At 43.4% G+C, this 23,131-nt stretch overlaps 1 protein-coding gene across 2 annotated transcripts in view; it reads right to left on the bottom strand.

Annotated features, from left to right (window-relative positions):
* LOC126252790 (FAST kinase domain-containing protein 5, mitochondrial) overlaps window positions 1-23,131 on the bottom strand; it is a 46,051-nt gene that overhangs the window by 15,535 nt on the left and 7,385 nt on the right. For both annotated transcript variants that reach the window (XM_049953725.1, XM_049953726.1), the window contains exon 2: window positions 10,891-11,009. In XM_049953725.1, the coding sequence (XP_049809682.1) occupies window positions 10,891-11,009 (119 nt within the window). The remainder of the gene's footprint in view (window positions 1-10,890; window positions 11,010-23,131) is intronic.

Genomic DNA, 23,131 nt, shown 5'->3' with positions numbered 1-23,131 from the left:
TGGCGATAATGCTTACCCCAGCTGTCTGTCTCATTTTTTGTGTTTCCTGAGGCAGTCAAATTCTTCTCCTATCATATCTGTAAGTTATAAGTGGATCAGAAGCATTCTTTCTTTGACTGTCACATGATTTTGTGTAGTAGGATATTTCATATACGAATATTTTAGAAAAGGTTTCTCCAGTGTTTACACACACACACACACACACACACACACACACACGTTGTGTTAGTGATAAGTAATGAAATCATAAGAGGATGGAAGAAAGTAAATTGGTACAATGGTTAAAGAATTTCTGTCAAAGAGTAAGTTAAACAGAAAATACTCTTAAAATGTGTCAGCATATGTGGAGGAAGAAGGTGCAGCTTATCTGAAAACTTTACCATCTGAAGTAATCAGCTCACTGGTGTAGTAGCAGAGGCAATGTGCAATATAAACCATCTTGGATACTACATCTTAATATTAATTGGGATATAATAGAAGTGTTTGCATTCAGTGCAATCTGTATATTGAGATAAATATCTACCTATAGATGTGTGTCACGGTACAGCCTTTTTGAACATTAATGAATTACAACTTTGAACATAGTTGTCTGGAGTAATGTGTGTGGAAAGAAGAAGCAAGATCTGTATGTATATCACCCTTCAGGCTAGAATCTCCAGCAATTTGATGGAATACACTGAAATAATAGCTTTTCTAAGTGATAATTTTGTCTGATCAGTAATGAGAGTTAAGTTGGCCTTAGCGTAAGGATCTGTTACTGTGGAGTGTTTTTCTGTAGAATCAATTTTGCATTAGATAAGTAGAGCATTAGATAAGCAGAGCAGGTGTTTATTTATTAGATAATGGAGCAGTAAGGCGAGAAACCTGTACTGGTTAGATCAACAACAATGCATCCGTGAAATAAGCGTAACACAACTAGGCCGCGTGTTAAAACAATGACACTATCTGCTCCATATGTACCTTATTATTCTTCAAGAACTGTGTGGTTAGGTTTTTACTGCTCATAGATATTCAAGAGTAAACTAGTGTAGCAGTATGTTGGTGTTCCCCTGAAAACTATCAATGAGGCTTATCGAAAGCTAAACAGTAGTGCACTGGTCATATTAAATGTGTATATGGGGGATTGTGAAAAGTGAAAGTAAACAACTGTGAAACACAAATGTGCATTTGTTGGCTACAACATTTACAGTAGACAGTACTGCACTTCCACCCCTTATTTTTTCAGCCAATACGTCAACACCAAGGACAACAAATGAAGAAACAAAGAAGGTGAAACATCACACCTTATGTTCACTCTTCATTGCAAAACATTTGCTCTTTGATCCTTCAGCCTGTCAGGTGATCTGCAACATCCAAGAATGGTGTTCCAACAGAATGGTTATTCTGATAAACAGATATGTAAGGTATTGCCATGAAAGTGAATTCAGTGTATGGATGTAAATGAAGATGTGGAGGCAACCACTGCAAAAGCCTTCTTGTTGTATTTTGGCAGTAGGTCTTAGAGAATAAAACGAATCCTCAAAAAGAGACATTTTTAAGTGTGTTTTTTATCCACTGGTAACAATGACCTTGGCTGTCGAAAATGGAGTTTATTGTGAGAAATCTTGTATTGGACAGATATGGACATGTTGCACACTGTCAGAACAATGTGTAGAAAACTACTGTTGTATATGCCTGGGCCAACATGATAATTCAGCAGCAGCATAGCGCTGCCTGTACAGGGGGGCATCACATGTTTTATGAAAAACATATTTCATCATCATTCTGGATTGTATTTTTGAGGTGGCCATAAGTATCCATATGGCAGACAATCTTATAAACAGGGATGTGCGATTTGAACTAAGCATTGTTCTCATTTTATTATGACACAAGAAACAAGAACCTGTTATTTTTATCCACAGAAGCGTTTGGCATCACAATCATTGCCCACTGCTTACATGCAGAAGGCCTCTCTTTGGTTCCCAGTAGTGGGCACTATGAGGCCACTTTCATCCAACTGTAATGCCTGTCGGTATTTGCGTAATTAATGCTTACAGCCCAATAAATTTCAACACCTCAGCACAGTAATCATCAGTTGCATTTAGGAGCACTGATGACAGCAACTATCACCACCTGAAGATGCCGAACACGTGCTTCAATAAAATATTGTAGGATTTGCATAGTGTTACCCCACAACAAACCTGAGAAGTGTATTTGTATACAAGAGGCTGATCTACCCAAGGAAAATCCTGTGATGGGTTTGGACCAGACTGTACTGGGCGGGTATACCAGACAGGTCTTATACCTGGTGTGGTCCACACAGCCAAAGGCTGGGAGCATGTGTGGCATAAGGATGGTCTAGGTTATCACGTACACTCGGTGGGTTGCTAATACCACTTTGGGAGGGGTGGGAAGGATTGGTTGGTTAGTTAAGGGATTAAAGGGACCAAACTATGAGGTCAGTGTCTCCTACTGCAACACGAAAGTCAACAAAACTACACACGGAAGAATGGCCTAGTGCATGTAACCGAAGGGAAGAAAACCCCAATGTCTATTGAAGGTCAACAAACACTAGGGAAAGGAACAAGGAAGAAGAAAAGGGGGAAAGTCAAAAAGGCAAGTGAGGTGCCCTGTCCAGGGATCAGCGGAGGTCCTCAAGGACAGAAACTGAGATGAGGGACATACCACCCCTCCCTCCCCCACCCAGACCAAAGGTATCCCACCCAACAATACACAGTAAAGACTAGCAACATGAAAACGGCACTGTGAGAGAAGCATAGGAAAATGGAGAAGAACACGAAATCAAACAGAGATAGGCTCCAAGAGCGAAAGAATGGGTAGGGCAAGGGCTAGGGCATACTATCGAGCCCAGAGAGCCATTGCCCGGTCAGGGCAGAGGAGGCAACAGGGTGTTCTGCCACCCCCTAAATAAGCCGACAAGGCTGAGGTGTCTTCTCTTAGAGAGAGTGATCAAAACTCCCTTCACGAATAAACAGTAAACAAGGTCAGCTGCTGAAGCATCATCTGGTAACAACAGGGGTAACGAGTCAGGAAGATTGAGAGTCCCCCAAAAGGTGGCTAGGTTAGGACAGTTCAGCAAAATATGGACCACTGTCAAATAGGCGCAACAAAGACAGTGGGAGAGATAATGATGAGTTGTCAATCAAGTACGACTGATGTGGAGCCAACACAGGACAATGGAGTCCTTGTGAGAAGGCTGCATGGAGGACCTCCACAAATTCGTGGTCTCCTTTATCACCCATAGTTAGTTTGGTAAACTCAGAGTATGCAGTTCCATATTCCAAATCCTAAGAACTTGATGGTACCAATCAAAAAGGTCCAGTGCCAGATTACCGATCTCAAAAGATGGCTTGCCAGCAGCCAATTTGGCCAGTCTGTCAGCGAGTTCATTCCCCGGGTTACAGACAAAGGCCACCGTGCATCTACATTGTTTGAGGGCAAAAAGGGTATCTTGGATAGTCAGGACCACACTGGTCAAGAGCTTGTAAAGTGCTCAAGGAGTTGCCACAGATGAGGAAAGATTCAAGAACAGATTTTCTCAAGAACACAAGAGATGGCTACTAACACCACAGTGAAAATACTGCAGCTGTATGACAAGGAAAGGAGCTCAGTACATTCCACATGAATGTAAGCAAAACCAGTGTGACATGCAACCACTGAACCATCAGTATAGACTACTTCTGAACCCCGAAATGTGCCAAGAATGGAGAAGAATTGGCAGCAGAGCGCCTCAGGCAGAGCTGGTCTTTCGGATCTCATGACAGGTCAAGACAGAACTGTGGGCGATGGATGCACCACGGAGGTGTATGTGAATGGGTCCAGAGAAGAAGTGTTACAGGGGAAAGGCGGAGTTCTGAAAAAAGGAACTGGATGTGGATAGTGATTGTAACCCCAGACATAGGCTGTCGTTGTGGGAGGCAGATCTCTGTACCTGGAAAGAGAAGTAGTTTGGGTACTCTGGGTAGCAGTAGATGACTAATACGTAAGCAATCAATGCTTACTGGTGCCGAACATGCAATGATTGAACCCCTGCCTCTCCTGGGAGGCTGACCACACAGTTCATCCCAAAGACAACAGTTGCCAGTCATACCCCACCATGGTGTATCAGGCCCACCAATATAATGTCGAAGATGACACCAAACTGTATGCAAGACTCCCGTAATCTAGATGGGACTGGACCAGCGCTTTGTAGAACCATAGCAGAATAGAGCAGTTTGCGCTCAAGTTGGTATTGCTTAGGCATCAAAGAGCATTGAGATCCGACCAACATGTGTGCTTTAGTTAATGAAGATAGGGAAGCCATGTCAATCAAGCATCAAATGCCAGTCCTAAAATAGAAAAAAAAGGTATTGAAGAGTCCACCACACTGAGGGGCTGGCCATCAAGGTACAGGTCCAGATGGGAACGCATTGTAGGGTGATGTCAAAAATGAGTAACACAGGTCTTGGCAGCTGAAAATTGGAAGCTATGAGTAACAACCAAAAATTGCACTCTTTGTATTGTTCCCTGCAGTCCACAGTCAACAATGCCCATCATGGATGAATAAAAATAAATACAACAGTCATCAGCATACAAAGAGGGAACATAGGTCCCACAGCTGCCACCAGACCACTGAAAGCCACTAAAAAGAGAGGTACACTCAAAACAGAACCCTGTGGAACGCCTTTCTCCTGCAGATGGGAGGTGCTACAGGAGGTTCCACCCTGTACCTGAATAGCGTCACATGAAAGAAAATTCTGGATAAAAATCAGGAGTGAGCCATGGAGACCCCACTCATGTAAGGTGGCTAGGGCGTGGTGGCGCCATGTGGTATCATAAGCTTTATGCAGATCAAAGAAGATTGCAACAAGGTGTTGCTGTTGGGCAAAAGCCATTTGTATAGCAGACTCCAGGTGGACTAAATTATTTGCAGTAGAACGACCTTATTGAAAACAACCCTGGGTCGAAGCCAAAAGGTCCTTGGATTCAAGGATCCGATACAGCCTTTGACTCACCACACATTCAAGTAACTTGCAGAGGAGATTGGTTAAATTGATCATATGATAGCTTTCCATCTGAAGAGGTGGTTTACCTGATTTTAAAACTGGAATAATGACTCTTTCTTGCCAATGGAAAGGGAATTCTTCTTTGCTTCAGAGACAGTAAAAAGGGAAAGTATATGATGTTGGATAGCCACCAATTAGTGTTGAAGCATTTGGTTGTGCACCCAGTCCAGTTCAGGAGCCACGTAAAGGCAGGGAACAAGAGTGCTGGCGAATTCCCATTCACTAAATGGAGTGTTTCAAATCTCCAGGTGATGAGAAATGGAAGATAAAGGAAGTCGTTCCAGACAGTGTTTAAGAAGACGGAATGTGGGCAGATAGTGGACCGACACTGAGGCCTAGGCGGAATGCCGAATAAAAAGCTCAGCTATAGAGCCCGCAGACTGGTGAGGATAACACCATTCAGGAAAATTTCTGGGACACCTGTTGGAAGATGGTGGCCAAAAATGTGCCTGATCTTTGCCTGTACCTGCGAAGAGGGAGTACGCCGCCCTATGGCAGTGATATATTTCTGGTATTTAATTAAATATCAGGCATGGGCATGAAGTTGTTTAACGGACAAGAGGGGGTTGAGAGACAAGTGCCATTTGTAGCATTGGAGAGCCCGATGGCTCTAGCAATTTCAAGGATCCATCAAAGGATATTCTTCCATATTGGAGATACTGAGGAATAGAGAATCGCTGGAGCAGCTGCGAAAAGAATGGTGTTGATCAAACTCTGTACGGACTTATCAATGCCATCATATGGTAGAACAGTTGGAATGGCAGCCAAGGAAAAGGCATCCCAGTCCACATTGGTAAAGGACCACCTGGAAGGACACCCAGGCGAGTGATGCTGAAGAAAAGATCGCTGTTGCACAAATCGTCATGAACTCCCCACTGAAGTGTGAGGGAGCTTCAGGGTTGAGGAGGCAGAGATCCAGTCCTACCAGAAGGCTTCAATAATCTAGCCCCGATCAGTGGTCAGAGAACAACCCTAAAGAGGGTAATGGGCGTTAGAATTCCCAAGGAGACCGAAGGGAGGAGAGAACTGATGAAGGAGGACAAGAAGAGCAGGAAGCATAGGAGTGAAATCTGTGGGGAGATAAAAATTGCAAATTGTTACTGCAGAGTCTAAATGAGCCCGAACCGCCACTGCTTCCAGTGCTGTTTGAAGAGAATCCAGGAACTAACATCGTCCATATGGACCAATCTGCAGACACCAAAGGAGGTTCACAAAGGGGCCAACTGGCTGTGGCAGAAGGCATGGGAACCACGAAGAATCGGCAAATGAGTATTCATGAAATGAAATTCCTGCAATACAATACAAGCTACAGAGTAGAGAAAAAGAAGAGACTGCAATTCTGGAAGGTGATGATAGTAACCATTATTGTTCCATTAGAGTAGTATGAGTGCCAGGTCAGAATCAACCAACGGGCTGTGTTGGAGTGTGTCATCAGTAAGGGTGGAGTGACATCCATCAATGTTATACTGAGCCCAATTTAGAGGGAGGGGGTGACACCCTCTGGGATGTAGGGTGGGCCTCGTGCCGAGACATACGCAAACTTCAGTTTCTCCTTAGGAGAGTGTGCGGAGGTGTGTTTGGGAAGAGAGCAAGTCGCAGCAATATCTGAGTCCAAAAGAGAATGAGTGGTCCTGAGGCCCACAGGTCAAGGGTCCTGCGTCCAACTCAAAGTAGCAGGCTTCTTGTCTTGGAGAAGTCAGGGAGTGGGCTCCTAGAAGCAGCTCCATTCTCTAGCGGGTACCAGAGGAGAGGTTTTTTCTCTGGTTGAGGAGAACGAGCAGCTCTGTGAAGGGACGGAACAGGAACCGCCGTGGAGGAGGAAATAAAAGGGGGACAGGATGGAGGCACAGAGAAAGCAGGAGGAGGAGGAGGAGGAGGAGGAGGAGGATGAGGAGGAAAGAACACAACAGAAGCAAAAGTAAATCTCAAATAAACTAGGTGCTGACAGTCTAATTTCTTTTAGGCTCAGAGGGGGACAGATGGTCAAGAGTTTTGAGTTCCTCACTCTTTCTTTCTGTTTTATGGATCAGGCAATATGGCGAGCAAGCAGAAAACAGTCTGGAACAGTTCATGTACTTGGGCGGTGGGTGCAAGGACTCCCCATATATAGAGGGTGGCTGCAGATGCTGCAAATAGGGGTCGCCTCCCATCGTGAAGATGTGACCAAAACAGAGACACAGGAAATGGTACATGGAAGGTGGGCTACAGGATTTCAAATCTCAACAGTAAACCATAACTTATAATTTTTCCAGAAGGTATTCCCCTCAAAAGCCAGGATGATTGTCCTTAGGACCTCTCTGGACTTGCCAGACAAAATGAATGCCGTGTTGTGCCAGATCAGTTCGAATTTGTCATCAGATTGAAGGAGGAGATCCCAGTAGAAAATAATGCTCTGTGTCATATTTAAGGGCTGGCGAGGAGTAACGCTCACTGGGATGTCTTAAGTGCTCAGAAGAACAAAGGGAAACTGACTGACTGACAGAAGAGGTTTTAATCAGTAGGGAAACTGACTGCATTTTACCTAGGGAGTCAATTTCCCCAAACTCACTTCCAATGGGTCCTACAAAAAAAGAGCAGTTATACAGCAGCAAAAGTCCATTACTGCGCAGTAAAAGACCAAATAATGGGGAAAGGGTTTTGCCACAAGCTGTCAATCCTTGCCCTTCTCCCAGGGAGTGGCCAGGGAGGGGAAGACTGATGAGGTGAAATTAGGAGCAGAGAGTGAACTGCTCCTATCTGAAAAGAAAGCTGCAGAAGAGTGACCAGAAGTTTGGAGCTTAGCATGATTCTTGCGCAGAAAATCTGCCCTGGTACCACTCACTCTGATCAGGGGCTCACGTCATGGGCACTGTCTGGCTGCAGCAAGGGTTGCCTGTCACAGCAGTCATTGCTGGAAGTTTTGAAGCTCCAAAAAGATGTGCACCCACTATGAAGCATACATGAGGTGGTGACAGCTCAGTACCAGAAGCGTGATCCCAGTGTTGTCAGGGGGCTCAGCCGGAATGGTACATAACAGTCCCACCACACAGACTGGCTACTGAGCCAATGACCTAGCTGGGGTGGGGGGAGTGTAGTGGACGCTACAGTGGAGAAGGAAGGGAGAAACATGAGGACAGAGAGGAACCCACACCAGGGACACTAGGGAGAGAGTTCTTCCCCAAATGGCTCACACTATGGAAACAATTTAGAATGAGAGATCGAACCCCAAAGGGGACCAGCAAAAGCTGAGAGGGAAAAAAAGAAAGAAATAAAGAAAAGGTGGGAGATTGGAAATGCTAGACAAGACCATAAAGGAATAGAAGAACCAAGGAAATAGCTAGGTCATCATAAAGGGAAACACCGAGGTAGATAGACGGGGAGCAGGAGCGGGAGGAACTAGGATGGGAAGGAGTGGATATGGGGAAGGGAATGCAGCCTGGTAGAGAAGAGAGGCTGCAATAGGTCGAGACCACATGCATTCCACACACATGCCCGCGAAAGAGCTATGGACCAAAGGGGGGGGGGGGGAGATAGTGGGTAGAATGTTCTTCATTTATGGGTATGATGAAAGTAGTCAAAGTGCTGGCAAAGGGTACGGTTAGGTTGTTTCAGTGTAAGATGACACTGAGTCATAGGGGAAAGTTGGGGGGGGGGGGGAGGAGGGGGAAGAGGAGGAGCCTCTTTGCAGTCAGTAAGAGGAGAGGATTAAAGGTGTCTGGATATGGCATGTGATATTTGTTTGCGGGCTATGTTTGGGGGTAATATCTGTCTGAGACATCATTAGTAAGACCTTCAGCATACTGAGCAACGGATTACTTGTCACTGCAGCAGGACCACACATGGATGGATGTAAGACCTTGTAGAAGTATTTTATATACAATAAATTAAACAGGGAAGAGTGGTCACAGAATGAATGAGAAACAAGGGCAAGAAAATTTGCAGTTTGGGTAGGGTTCAGAACACTCCACTAAGTGGTGATAAACTCAAGGATAACAGCTCAAGATTAACCACGATAAGGAAAAAATGTCTAATAATTTTGGAAACAGAGCTTATTGTAGGGAAATGCACATGGTACCATCATTTGTCATGGTGTATTTTTTCTGTGAACATGCATGACTGACATAATGCAAAATGGGCTGACAAAAGAAGTGACGCACCCAGAAGACAAGGTCAGATATTAATGTAATTTCATACACAATCCCACCATTGGCTGGTATGTTACTAATTAGACTTTCAATTTTCTGTGACAAAATGACCACCAGTGTGCATTATAGTGTTATTACCAGACCTGGTATGGTATATAAGGGACCAGAACAGCAGCAGGTGTTAAATGATCACTGTGAATGAAATGAAGCTGTCATGTACTCATGTAAGACAGTGTTATCAGCACCTCACCTCACTGTGGGTCTCCATTTGGCTAGCTGGTCAAATCACACAATTTCTATAATTGTGCGGTTTTTGACATGAAAGAGACATGGTGTTGGATTGCATGGAAATGTGAGAGTAGGCACACTCGCTGTCAAGTTTCCTGTCGATCACATCTGACGATCACAAGAGAGAATCACCATACTGTGTTCCAACCACATTGTGAGCCCTTCACACCTAAGCCCGCCATCTGAGAACACGTAATGGTCTCCGTAAAACAATCTGTTGCCATCCTGCACCATCAGTTGGAGACTAGCAGCAGCTGGACTTGGGAATTAACATATAGTGTGTATGTTGCCGCTGACATCACAACACAAACAGCTGCATATGGAGTAGTGCTGCAGTTGGGAAGCATGGAGTGCCAACAAGTGACATTGCATTATGTTCAGCAATTAACTGCAGTTACGCACTATCCTGGAAGACCATCATCGGTGAGTATGGTGATAACCTAACATGAGTTCTCATTTCTCCAATGTTTTGGAGAGGCACAACAATGTTGCTCTTGGCGTCACGGTATGAGGAGCCATTGGGTGTGACATCAGGCCATAACCGAAAGTGGGCAAGATAACTCTGATGGCACAACAGTTAAGTCACAGACATTTTGTGTACTCATGTGTTATGTCTCATGCAACAATACTGAGGTACTACTTTTCAACAAAAAAGTGCTTGTCCACACATGGCACGTGTCTCTATGAACTGTCTGCATGTTGTTGAGGTACTCACATGGGTCACGAGATCCCCAGATAAGTCCCCGACAGAACATGTGTGACCACCTCAGATGTCAACGCTGGCCCGGGATATGAAGTACCAGTTACAAAAATGTGTGTTTCAGGAGAGAATACAACAGCTTTATGGCACCCTTCCCAACTGAACCAATGCATGTGTTTAGGTCAGCAGGGTACAACATCCAATTGATAAAAAATGGGCTCATACTACAAGTTCTTTGTAAATTTGACTTGAATTTTGTAATCACTAAAATAATGTTACATACCACCTCAACCCCTGTGGTTTCATTTCAATCCCTCTTTCCCTGCTTCACTTCTTTTTTTCAGGCAGTGTAAATGCAGAAAAGCATCAAATAAAATTGTTGACAGTACGAAAATCCAACTGCAGGTGTAGGTACGGCAAGTTTGCAAAAAGTAATCTGCAACAACACTGGACACTCGAAAGTATAGTAGCGAGGTAGCTCTGGTAGAACAGATGCCAAAAAGTAAGTGAACACACATTGCAAGACTGTTAGGGGTATAGGGGGAAAAACATCAATGACTGATGCCCATTAATGTGCATCTAACATTATGGAAGGCCCAATAAAGCTACTTCTGCACTCTCAATGCTGCAGTAATACCTATATCACAATTCTGCACTGGTAAATATGGGCTGTCATCCGAAGTGATTTTTTTTCCTCCATAAAGTGCAGATATATTGTGTATTACATTATTACCTTTGTAATCCTTGATCTTGTTCTCTGAGAAAGTCTATTCCCATTATAGTCTGGGCATTCCAGTTCCACACCAACATCCAGACAAAGTAACTCACGTCCATAGGCAAACTCATTTTTACCTGTTACGGGGAAGAAGACCAAAATAATTATACACATTGAATTTAATAGTGAAAATAATCAAAATGAAAATGCTCATGCCATGTTCCTATCAAAAGAACTGAATATTTTATGAACATTTCAGACAGAGGAAAATGATTTACAGAGGAAATATGGGAATTTCTTATCCAATGTACTTAATGAGTGTACTAGAGCTAATCACTGAGAACACACAAAGGTTAAAGTAGGAGGACATGTGCAAACAACTGTTGATACAATAAAAACTACCATTGCAAAAGCGACACTAAAATCTGTAGGTTGACTACAAATACTACTGCGCCTTCCCTCAATATATACAACATTGTTTGGCTATCCTGTAAGTCTTCAGTTTTATCATTGATTTTTCTTCGTTCATTACATTTACTTATTGTATTACTTGGATTATACTATGCAGATAAATTTTCAGGAAGGTGGACTGAGTTGAGACGTATTAGGCAGCAGAAGAAGTTGTTAAGAACTAATTCCGAATATGGTAATAACTATCACTAAACTTCAACACACTATTAGTCCTTATGAACACTTTATTTTTAATCGGTGATCATTTTACATGAAATTAACTTCATCGTACACACTCAAGTGAGAGAATACAGCTATAATCTTGTATATTAAAATCAACACTGTCCTTATGATAGAACTCTTTTATATTTCAACTTAGGTTCTTTGTTATACGTATCTGCAGTTATGCCAGTTTCTTCTCTATCTTTCTTATATCCATGAGGCATCTGCACTCTTTTCCAATTGCTTGTGACTTTTTGCTGGGTGAGAGATCCATGATAGTGCAAGCAGAGTAAGGGGCCAATGCCACAGAGTAGTCTCTGTAAAACCGAATTGGGATTCTATCTGTAACTAGTGACTTATTTGTTTTCAACTCTTTCACTTGCTTCTCTATGCCACAGATGCCTATTTCTATGCCATCCATGCGGGAATGTTTATGACAGTTAAACAACAGTATGTTTGTATCATCCTCCTGCATGAATAATTTCTTAATCGTCAAATCTAAAATTTCAGATTTGTCTTCTATTGCCACCACAGATTGGTCAATGAGCGGATGAGAAGCCTTCGACCTGTTTAGTGATTTTACACATGACTAGAATTTTCTCGGAATATCAGCACGAGCTTTTGCTGAGGTATGACAGTGAAAGTAGTTGTATACTTCATGCATTGATCTTCTTATGGTTGCATAAATTTCTACTAACATTTGCCTGTCAACATCTGCTCATTCTTTTTTGAATTGAGTGTGCAACAACATGTATCCTCGGCATTTCCTTTTCATAATTAACACAATTACTTGGCACATATGTCTCCAGAGTGTGATTTACAATCAGTTTAAACTTTGCTCATAATTTCTCTGTCAGTCACATTGGAGCTAAATTATATCCTTTCATTGTCTAAGTTGGATCTAACAACTGGTTATCTATTTTTTTCTAGAAAAGATACTATCCTAGCCTTCTTGATACATCTATTAACTTTCAGAACCATCTTCGCTATGTTGACATCATGATAGCTAATCACTTTCTGTACACTAACTCTGTCAATAAGGTCAGGCCTGTTTGTAGTTACAAGGTCTAAAATATTTGCATTAAGTGTGAGTTGTCTAACTACTTGTTCAAGGCACTTTTCAGAAAATGAGTTCAGAAGTACTTCACAAGACTGTCGTTTATCTGTCCCACCTGCAGTGAATACATAGATGTCCCAGTCTATACGTGGTAGATGTTGCCTCCAACTAATACTGTGTGATCTGGGTATTTCCACGCCACTGAACACAGAAATTTCCCAGAATGATTCTACAACTGTTATGGCAGAATCAGGTGGCCAATCAAAACACCCAACAATGAACTTGAGGTTATCTAGGCCTGCTACTACTGTCCAGATAACTTCACAGGGCATATCAATTTATTGTAATTTTTTTAATGACAAGGATTGAGCAGAGAGGACACTTGGTAAACATTTTGAGGGCATTCACTTTGCATGAGTTTGCTGCTATTGCTAGCCTGTGCCTTAGTTCTAGTGTTGTGTTTGTGAAATGTTTCCCTGGCAACACTTTCCTTAATGTTGTTTCTGACAAAGAGCGCAGACACACAGATTTAAAGATTCACAGCTGTTAGTATCCTAAACCTAGTAAGAAAGAGGGCAACAGTAATCCACAGGATCAGCCTTGCATATTGTACATATAATGTTTTCCTTCTTTTAAAATGTTACTGATGTAAGAGGAGTGTCCCAACATGAGAAGGTCATATGAAATATGTGACAAAGAACCCAAAATATGTCTTGCAGAGATAATTATTAATGACCATATCTCTCAGTTTACAAATAAAGGAGGACATTCTTGAGATATTTTAACAAACTTGGTTGACATGCCCTTCCCAAGTAAGTTTGGTGTCAATATGTATACATAAGAGTTTGACACTTTTTTTTCTACATTATTAGACAATAATAACATCTACATCTACATGACTACTGTACAATTCGTAAACAAGTGCTTGGAAAAGGGTTCATCGAACCATCTTCAAGCTATTTCTCTACCATTCCACTTTCCAACAGCACGCAGGAAGAACAAACACTTAAATTTTTCCATGCGAGCTCTGATTTATCTACTATGAAGTTCATGGCAGAGTAATACATAGGGGGTTGTAGTATATTCCTACAGTAATCATTTAAAGTTATTTCTTGAAACTTTGTTAATAGACTTTCTTGGGACAGTTTACTTTTATCTTCAAGAGTCTTCCAGTTCAGTTCCTTCAATATCTCTGAGAGACTCTCCCATGGATGAAACAAACCTGTGACCATCTGTGCTGCCCTTCTGTATATACGCTCAGTATCCTCTATTGGTCCTATCTGTTTTGGGTCCCACAAACTTGAGCAATATTCTAGAATTGGTCACACGACTGATTTGTACGCAATCTCCTTTGTAGACTGATTGCTCTTCCCCAGTATTCTACCAATAAACTGAAGTCTACCACCCGCTTTACCCACGACTGAACCTATGTGATCATTCCATTTCATATCCCTACAAAGTGTTACAACCAGGTACGTGTATGAGTTGGCCAATTCCAACATGACTCATTGATATTATAGTCATGTGATACTACGTTTTTTCATTTTGTGACATGCACAATTTTTCATTTCTGAACACTTAAGAGCAAGTTTCCAATCTCTGCACCACACTGAAATCTTATTAAGATTTGACTGAATATTTATGCAGCTTCTTTCAGATAGTACTTCATTATAAATAATTACATCATCTGCAAAAAGTTGATTTTACTATTGTCTGCAAGGTCATTAATAAACAATATGAACAGTAAGGGTTCCAACACATTTCCCTGGGCACACCCGAAATTACTTCTACATCTGACAATGACTCTGAAAGCCTGAAAGACTTACTAGTGGCCAACTCCTTCTACTCCATTGACGAATTTTTTAGTAGAAACAAATGATGTATTGTATATATTCATACTATTAGTATTGTTATTTCAGCTTTTTTAAAAAAAAAAAAATTTACATGTTCCACATCCACGAGGATCTCCTCAGCACGGATCTGTGGAACGAAAACTAATCTAATCTAATCTAATCCAATCCAAGATAACATGCTGTGTCCTCCCTACCAAAAAGTCTTCAATACAGTCACAAATTTCACTTGATACCCCACATGGTTGTACTTTTGACAATAATCATAGGTGTGGTACTGAGTGAACTGCTTTTCAGAAATCAAGACATACTGCATCTACCTGGTTGCTTTGATCCAGAGCTTTCAGCATGTCATGTGAGGAAAGTGCGAGCTGCGTTTCACATGATCGATGTTTCCGAAATCCATGCTGGTTGGCATTGAGGAGGTCATTGTGTTAAAGATACCTCATTATGTTTGAGCTCAGAGTATGTTCTAAGTTTCTACAACAAATTGATGTCAAGGATATTGGGCAGTAGTTTTGTGGACCATTTCTACTATCCTTCTTGTAAACGGGTGTGAAGTGTGCATTTTTCCAAGAGCTGTGTACGGTTTTTTGTTTGAGGGATCTATGGCAGATTATAGTTAGAAAAGCGGTCAACTCAGCTGCAAATTCAATATAGAATGTGACAGGGATTCCATTGGGGCCTGGAGCTTTGTTCAATTTTAATAATTTCAGCTGTTTCTCAACACCACTGATACTAATACTTGCTCCATTCATCTTTTCAGTGGTATGAGGATTAAATTGGGGCAACTCTCCTGGGTTTTCCTTTGTAAAGGAACATTTGAAAATGAAGTTAAGCATTTCAGCTTATGCTTTTCTACCCTCAATTTCAGTTTCCGTCTCATTCGCTAGGGACTGGACACAAACTTTGGTGCCACTAACAGCCTTTGCATATGACCAGAATTTCTTTGGGTTCTGTGTTAACTCATTGTTGTGGTCTTCAGTCTGAAGACTAGTTTGATGCAGCTCTCCACGCTACTGTATACTGTGAAAGTGTCTTCATCCCTGAGTAACTACTGCAAATTATTTTTCCTTGATGTTTCACACCCAACCGATCCCTTCTTCTAGTCAAATTGTGCCATGAATTTCTTTCCTCTCCAATTCTATCCAATACCTGATCATTAGTTACAACATCTACCCATCTAATCTTCAGCATTCTTCTGTAGCACCACATTTCAAAAACTTCTATTCTATTCTTTTATAAACTGTTTTATTGTCCACGTTTCTCTTTCGTAGATGACTACACTCCATGTAAATACTTTCAGAGAAGACTGCCTGACACTTAAATCTATACTCGATATTAAATTTCTCTTCTTCTTATTTTATTACAATGACCATTTCTCCCTATGTAGGTGGGTGTCAACAGAATATTTTCTCATTTGGAGAGATAGTAGATGACTGAAATTTCACGAGAAGATCCTGCCACAATGAGAAACACATTAGTTTTAATGATTGTTACCACAATTTGCATTTCATGTTCGTGACACACTCAACCCTGTTAGGCAATAACACAAAACGAGCTGCCCTCCTTTGAACTTTTTCTATGCCTTCCATCAATCCTATCTGATGCTAATTCCACACCAAACAGCAGTTCTCTAGAAGATGACAGACAAGTTTAGTTCAAAGAATCTCTTTAGAAGACTGTTGTACTTTCTACGTGATTTGATTTCCCCACAACACTATCCATGTGATCATTCCAATTTAAGTTATTTATAATTGTGTAATCCTTAAGTATTTAGTTGAATTCACAATCTTTCAATTTGCTACTCACCATATAGCGGAGATGCTGAGTTGTGATAAGCACAAAAACAAAAGATTGCAAAATCTTTTTGTTGTGTGTATCGCGACTCAGCATCTCCGCCGTATGGTGAGTACCAACTTTTCTTCTCTAATATTGTTACATTTCATCCTGGATCTTCCACTGCTCAATCTTTCAATTTGTGAGAGTTATTGTGTAACCAAATTTTAATGCATTCCTTTTAGTATTCATGTTGATGACTTCACACTCTTCATTATTTGCAGTCAACTGCCATCTTTCATAGCATACAGATATCTTGAATAAGTCATTTTGCAATTTTTTTTGATCTCTGATGAATTTACAGGATGGTAAATGATGGCCTCATCTGCAAATAATTTAAGTGGGCTGCTCAGATTCTCCCCTAAATCATTTATATAGGTCAGGAACAGCAGAGGACCTGTAATACTCCCCTGGGGAACACCAGATATTATTCCTGTTTTACTTGATGACTTCCTAGCAATTACTACGAACTATGACCTTTCTGACAGGAATAATGACTTCAGTTACACAACTGATATGATGCTCTGAGTGCACACAATTTGATTAGACATGTCAAAACCTTCTGGAAATCTAAAAATATAAAATAAATTTGAGATCCCATGTCGAGAGCACTCATTATTGTGTGAATAAAGAGCAAGTTGTTTTTGACAAGACCAGTATATTCTGAATCGGTATTTGTTAACAAATTGTTATCTACGAGTTAATTTATAATGTTTGAACATCCATAATGTTGGCCTGTTTGGCCAGCCTGTCACCAAGTTCGTTGCCGGGGATTCTGACATGTCCACGAAACGGCGGGACTGTTCCAGGGCATAGATGGTCTCCTGAATGGACGCTACCAGAGGGTAGCGAGGGTAGCACTGGTCGACAGCTTGTAGGCTGCTCAGTGAGTCAGTACACAGGAGAAATAACTCGCCAGGGCATAAGCGAATGTACTCAAGAGCACGAGATATGCCCGCCAGCTCTGCAGTGAAAACACTGCAGCTAGCTGGCAAGGAGTGCTGCTCAATATGTCCTCAATGAACATATGCAAAACCTAAGCGACCATCAGCCATTTGCCGTAGGTGTAAACCATTTCAGAGCCCTGGAACACGTCAAGTATCGAGAGGAAGTGACAGCAGAGAGCAGCGGGGTTAACAGAGTCCTTAGGGCCATGCAAAAGGTCCAGACACAGCTGTGGCCAAGGCGTACACCATGGAACCGTACATGAATGGACTGCAAGTAGAGGTGGTAAAGGGAAGGACTCCACTTAGGAGAGAAGGGACCACACACGAACCGCAATTGTTAGCCCCGATCTGGGCCGCCGATGCAGGAGACAAAACTGCCGCGGGTGGGAAAAAAAGACGGTAATTCGGATGCTCGGGTGGACCATGAATGTGTGCTGTGTAACTGGCGAGCAGTTGCACACGTCTGATCTGCAGTGGAGGGATACCAGCCTCCACCAGTAAGCTGGTCACCGGACTCATCCTAAAAGCTCCTGTCGCTAATCAAACCCCACAGTTGTGCACAGGGTCGAGTAAATGCAATGCTGAAGGCACTGCCAAACCATAAACCACACTCCCACAGTCAATTTGGGATTGGACAAGAGCTCTGTAGAGCCTGCAGCGATCTGCACCCCAATTGGTGTTGCTCATGCAACGGAGGGCATTGGGGTGCTGCCAGCACTTCTGCTTAAGCTGACGAAGATGAGGGAGCCAAGTCAATCAAGCGTCTAAAACCAGTCCTAGGAATTGATATGCCTCCACTACAGTGACTAGATCATCATTAAGGTAAAGTGCGGGGTCCGGATGAATGGTACAATGCCGACAGAAGTGCATGACATACGACTTTGTGGCTGAAAATTGGAAGCCGTGGGCTAGAGCCCATGACTGCACCTCGTGCATGGCTCCCTGGAGGTGCCGCTCAGCAACAACAGTACTGGAGCAGCAGTACGAAATGCAGTCATCTGCATACAGAGAAGGTGAGACGGAGGGCCAGATAGCTGCTGCTAGACCATTAATGACCACTAAAAATAGAGAGAGACTCAATACAGAGCCCTGCGGGACTCCATTCTCCTGGATATGGATAAAACTATGGGAGTCACCAACTTGAACTCAAAGTACGGAGCTATGGGAAGTTTTGGATAAAAATCGGGCGTGGTCCAAGAGACCCCACTCATACAATGTGGCTAGGATATGTTGTCGCTAAGTGGTGTCATATGCTTTTCGTAAGTCAAAAATGACAGCAATCAGGAGTTGCCGTCTGGAAAAGGCTGTTCAGATGGCAGACTCGATGGACACAAGATTATCAGTGGCAGAAAGACCCTGGCAGAAGCCGCCCTGACTTGGAGCCAGCAAACCACGTGACTCCAGGACCCAATCCAACCGCCGACATATCATATGTTCCAGCAGCTTACAAAGAACGCTGGTGAGGCTGATGGGCCAATAGCTTTCCAAATCAAGCAAGTTTTTACTGGATTTGAGCACCAGAACAATTGTGCTCTCCCACCATTGCGATGGAAAGATGCCATCGCACCAGATCTGGTTGAAGATGATGAGAAGATGTAGCTTGTAGTCAGATGAGATATGTTTAATCATCTGGCTGTGGATGCGATCAGGCCCAGAAGCTGTGTCAGGGCAATGTGCAAGGGCACTGGGGAGCTCCCACTCTGTAAATGGGGTGTTATAGGATTCACTGTGATGTGTAGTGAACAAGAGGATTTTCCCTTCCAGCCACTGTTTGAGAGTGCAAAAGGCTGGGGGGTAATTCTCCAATGCACGAGCTCGAGCAAAGTGCTCGGAAATCGCGTTTGCGTTGGTACATAACTCGCCATTTATGGTAACACTGGAAACAGCTGTTGGGGCCTGGTACCCGAGAAGACGTTTGATCTTTGCCCAGACTTGGGAAGGAACGTGTGACACCCAATGGTGCAAATGTATCTATCCCCACGCTCCTCCTTCCATTGTTTGATAAGGTAGCAAACATGGGCACGGAGCTGTTTAAAGGCTACGAGGTGCTCCAGGGAAGGGTGCCGCTTATGCCATTGTAGAGCTCGCCGACGCTCCTTAATTGCTTCAGCGACTTCCGGCAACTACCAAGGGACTGCCATACGCCTCAATCGCATTTTCTGCCGCAGACCTCTGTGCTAGTCACCTGCTCAACCATCAGATTGATGTTACCGTGTGGGGGAGATTCAGCGGTGACAGCAGAGGTGAAAGTTCCCCAGTCCGCCTCGTTCAAAGCCCATCTTGGCAGGCATCCATGCACCTGACACTGGGGCAGTGACAGGAAGATGGGGAAGTTGTCACTACCACACAGGTCGTCATGTGCTCTCCAGTGGATACATGGGAGAAGTCCTGGGCTGCAAATTGATAAATCAATGGCCGAGTAACTACCATGACGCACATTGAAATGTGTGGCGGCCCCAGTATTTAAGAGGCAGAGGTCGAATTGCGACAGTAAAGTTTCTACATCTCTGTCTCGGCCAGTGAGAATGGTACCATCCCAAAAGAGGTTATGGGCATTAAAATCTCCCAAAAGTAGTAAAAGTTTAGGGAGGTGATCAATCAATGCAGCTAATACATTCAGGGGTACTGCAACATCTGGAGGAAGATATACACTGAAGACAGTTATTTCCTGCGTCGTCCTTATTCTGACAGCCACAGCTTCAAGAGGGGTTTGAAGGGGCTTATGTTCACTACAAACCGAGTTTAGGAAATAAATGCAAACTCCATCTGACACTCGATTATAGTCGCTCCAGTTCCTGTAATATCCCTTATAGCCACGGCGGGCAGGGGTCCGCGTTTGTGGGAACAACGTTTCCTGGAGGGCAATGCATATAGCAGGTGTAAAGCTTAACAGTTGCTGTAGCTAAGCCAGGCGGTGGTAAAAACTGCTGCAATTCCACTGGAGGACGACATCGTGAGACTAGGAAAGCATGGAACATTCAATGAGGCAGTTTATGCCTCAGAGTCACCAGCTACCATCGATCTATACTTGAGCAGTCTATATCCATTGCGTCTGAGGGTCTGGCGAGATCTAGGTCCTCAGCGGACACCAAAATCTCCACCCCATCCTCAGCCACAGAGCTTGTAGGTTGTGGTGGTGTGGGTGCCACTGCAATTTCCTTGGTCTTAGGGGTTTTCTTTTTGGATTTCTCTCACTGCTCCTTGGGTTTTCCTGGCTGGGAGGACTTCATTGGCTCAGTCTCTGGGACTGAGGATGAGTGTGAAGCCCTACGACCAGCTGCTTTTGGGCTCTTCAGCCACTGGCAGGTGTTGTCCTTCCCACTAGAAGAAACCTAGGAAGGGAGTGGCCCAAGGGACCCCTTCCTAGTGAGCGAAACCGAAGAAGACTTACACTTCTCCGGCTAAGAAGCGGGGATGGACGTCCCCGATGGTTGGGGGGGGGGGGGGGGGGGAAGTGTTGCTCCCAAAGTAGGTGGTGCAGGAGCAACAGGAAATGCCCCCACCATCAAGGGGGCAGGTGTAGTCTTCTGGCTCTGAGAGGTGACCTGGATTGGTGGAGCTGATGGTGCCAGAACTGTTGTAGCGGCGGCATAAGACGATGTCATATGGACAGGATGCAGGCATTCAAATTTTCTCTTAGCCCCAGTGTAGGTCAGTCTGTCCAGGGTCTTGTACACCATGATTTTCCTTTCTTTCTGGAGAATCATGCAGTTAGGCGAGCAAGGCGAATGGTGCTCTCCGCAGTTGACACAGATGGGAGGCAGGGCACATGGAGTATTGGGCTGTGAAGGGTGTCCGCAATCTCGGTATGCGACGCTGGAAGTACAGCGGAAAGACATATGATCGAAGTTACAGCACTTAAAGCACTGCATCGGGGGAGGGATATAGGGCATTACATCACACTGGCAGACCATCACCTTGACATTCTTGAACAATGTATCACCCTCAAGGGCCAAGATGAAGGCACTGGTGGCAACCTGATTATCCTTCGCACCCTGGTGGACACGCCGGACGAAATGTAAACCTTCTGCTCTAAATTGGCATGCAGCTCATCATCAGACTGCAAAAGAGGCTTCATCGTCATGAAAGATTCCGCATCAGCTCTCGAACATACAAGGTACCAGGGCGAATAAGATCCGCTGCCATCCTTAGCCTGACGTTCCTCTCATGGTGTGGCCAGGGAGGGGAACAATTTGGGGTTGTACTTCTGTGAGTTGAATTGAGCTCGTGATCGCTTAGAGACAGCTTGTGTTTCACCACCAGCAAATGATGTACTACGCTTCATCGCATGTCATTCACCCTGGTGCCACCTACTCCGGCCAGGGGCCCTCCACACGGGCGCCACCCAGCCTCAGCAAAGGCCACCTGGCAGGATGGCCATTGCTGGGAGTCCCGATGCCCCAGGGGGATGGGCATCTACCCCTTGGCATACGTGTGGAGTTAATGGCGCAGGCATCAGCTGAGCGATCCCTGTGTGGCCAAGAGGCTACAACCAACAGGGTACATGGTGGCCCCACCACAACGGGCTGGCTACCATGCTGGATATCAGATGCAAAGACGTCAATGGTCATCGTCGACACAGAAACCGACACGGCATAGTTTATGGTGGAAAACGCACCCAGGAAGGTGTCCTCGCCAAAGAGATGGAGAATGGGCAGGACTCAATGCGACAACGAGAAAGTGGGCTAAGGATCTCAATGCACGATGGACACAAATCACCTCATAAGACGCCGTTCCCCAATTGGCTCGCTCTTCAGGAAAATTTTGAAGAATGGAGGTCAAACCCTACAGGGGACCATCACATAAAGGCCGAAATGTGTGAAACTCCTTTTAGTGCCTCGTACGACAGGCAGGAATACTTTGGGCCTATTCTAACTCCCGGACCCGCAGGGCGGGACAAATTTTGGAAAATCATATTTAATAACTTTACTTTAGTGGCACTGTCATCAGTAACATTGTCATTGCTACTGTGCAGTGAAGGTACTGATTGTGTCTTGCCATTGGCGCACTTTATATACAACCAGAATCTCTCTGGATTTTCTGTTTCAAGACAAAGTTTTGTTGTGGAAACTTTTATAAGCATCACACATTGAAGTCCATGCTAAATTTTGAGCTTTTTTAAAAGATCGCCAATCTTGGAGATTTTGTGTTTGTTTAAATTTGGCATCCTTTTTTTTGTTGCTTCTGCAACAGTGTTCTGAACTGTTTTGTGTACCATGGAAGATCACTGCCATAAATTATTATTTGGTATAGATCTCTCAATTGCCATCTATAGCATATTTCTTTGAATTAAAACCACATCTGGTGTACACTTATGTAATCGGCTTGGAAGGAGTGGAAACCATCTCTTAGAAAGATGTCAAGCAAGTTTTTCTTTTCTTTTTTAATAGGTATAGTTTGTTCCCATTTTTGGTGGATTTGTATGTTATAGTATTTAGTCTTGCTACAATGTCCTTGTGGTCACTAATCTGTGTACCCATCATGATGCTCCCTATTTGCTCAGGATTATTTGTTGCTTAGAGGTCAAGTATGATTCCGCAACCATTTACACTTTGAATGGGCTCCTGAACTAATTGTCTAAAAATTTTCCAAAAAAGCGTTCAGTACGATTACAAGCAAGATTTAATGGCTACCATCAACTTTAAACAGGTATTTTTGCCAACTATAATTGTATGTGTTGGGTACCTACTTGGAAAGTGATTCAAGTTTTCTTTGAAATCTTCAGCAGCTGTATCGTCTAAGTCAGGTGGCTGGTAAAAGGAACCAATTATTGATTTATTCTGGTTGTCAAGTATAACCTATACCCTTACTTACTCACAGGAATCATCAACTTTAATTTTGCTACAAGGCAAACTATTTCTGACAGCAATAAACACTCCACCACCAACTGTACT

This window comes from Schistocerca nitens, chromosome 4 (genome assembly GCF_023898315.1).
Source record: "Schistocerca nitens isolate TAMUIC-IGC-003100 chromosome 4, iqSchNite1.1, whole genome shotgun sequence".
Taxonomy (NCBI): Eukaryota; Metazoa; Arthropoda; class Insecta; order Orthoptera; family Acrididae; genus Schistocerca; species Schistocerca nitens.
The sequence above is the reverse complement of the archived record's forward strand: the minus strand, read 5'-3'. Positions and strand labels throughout refer to the sequence as shown.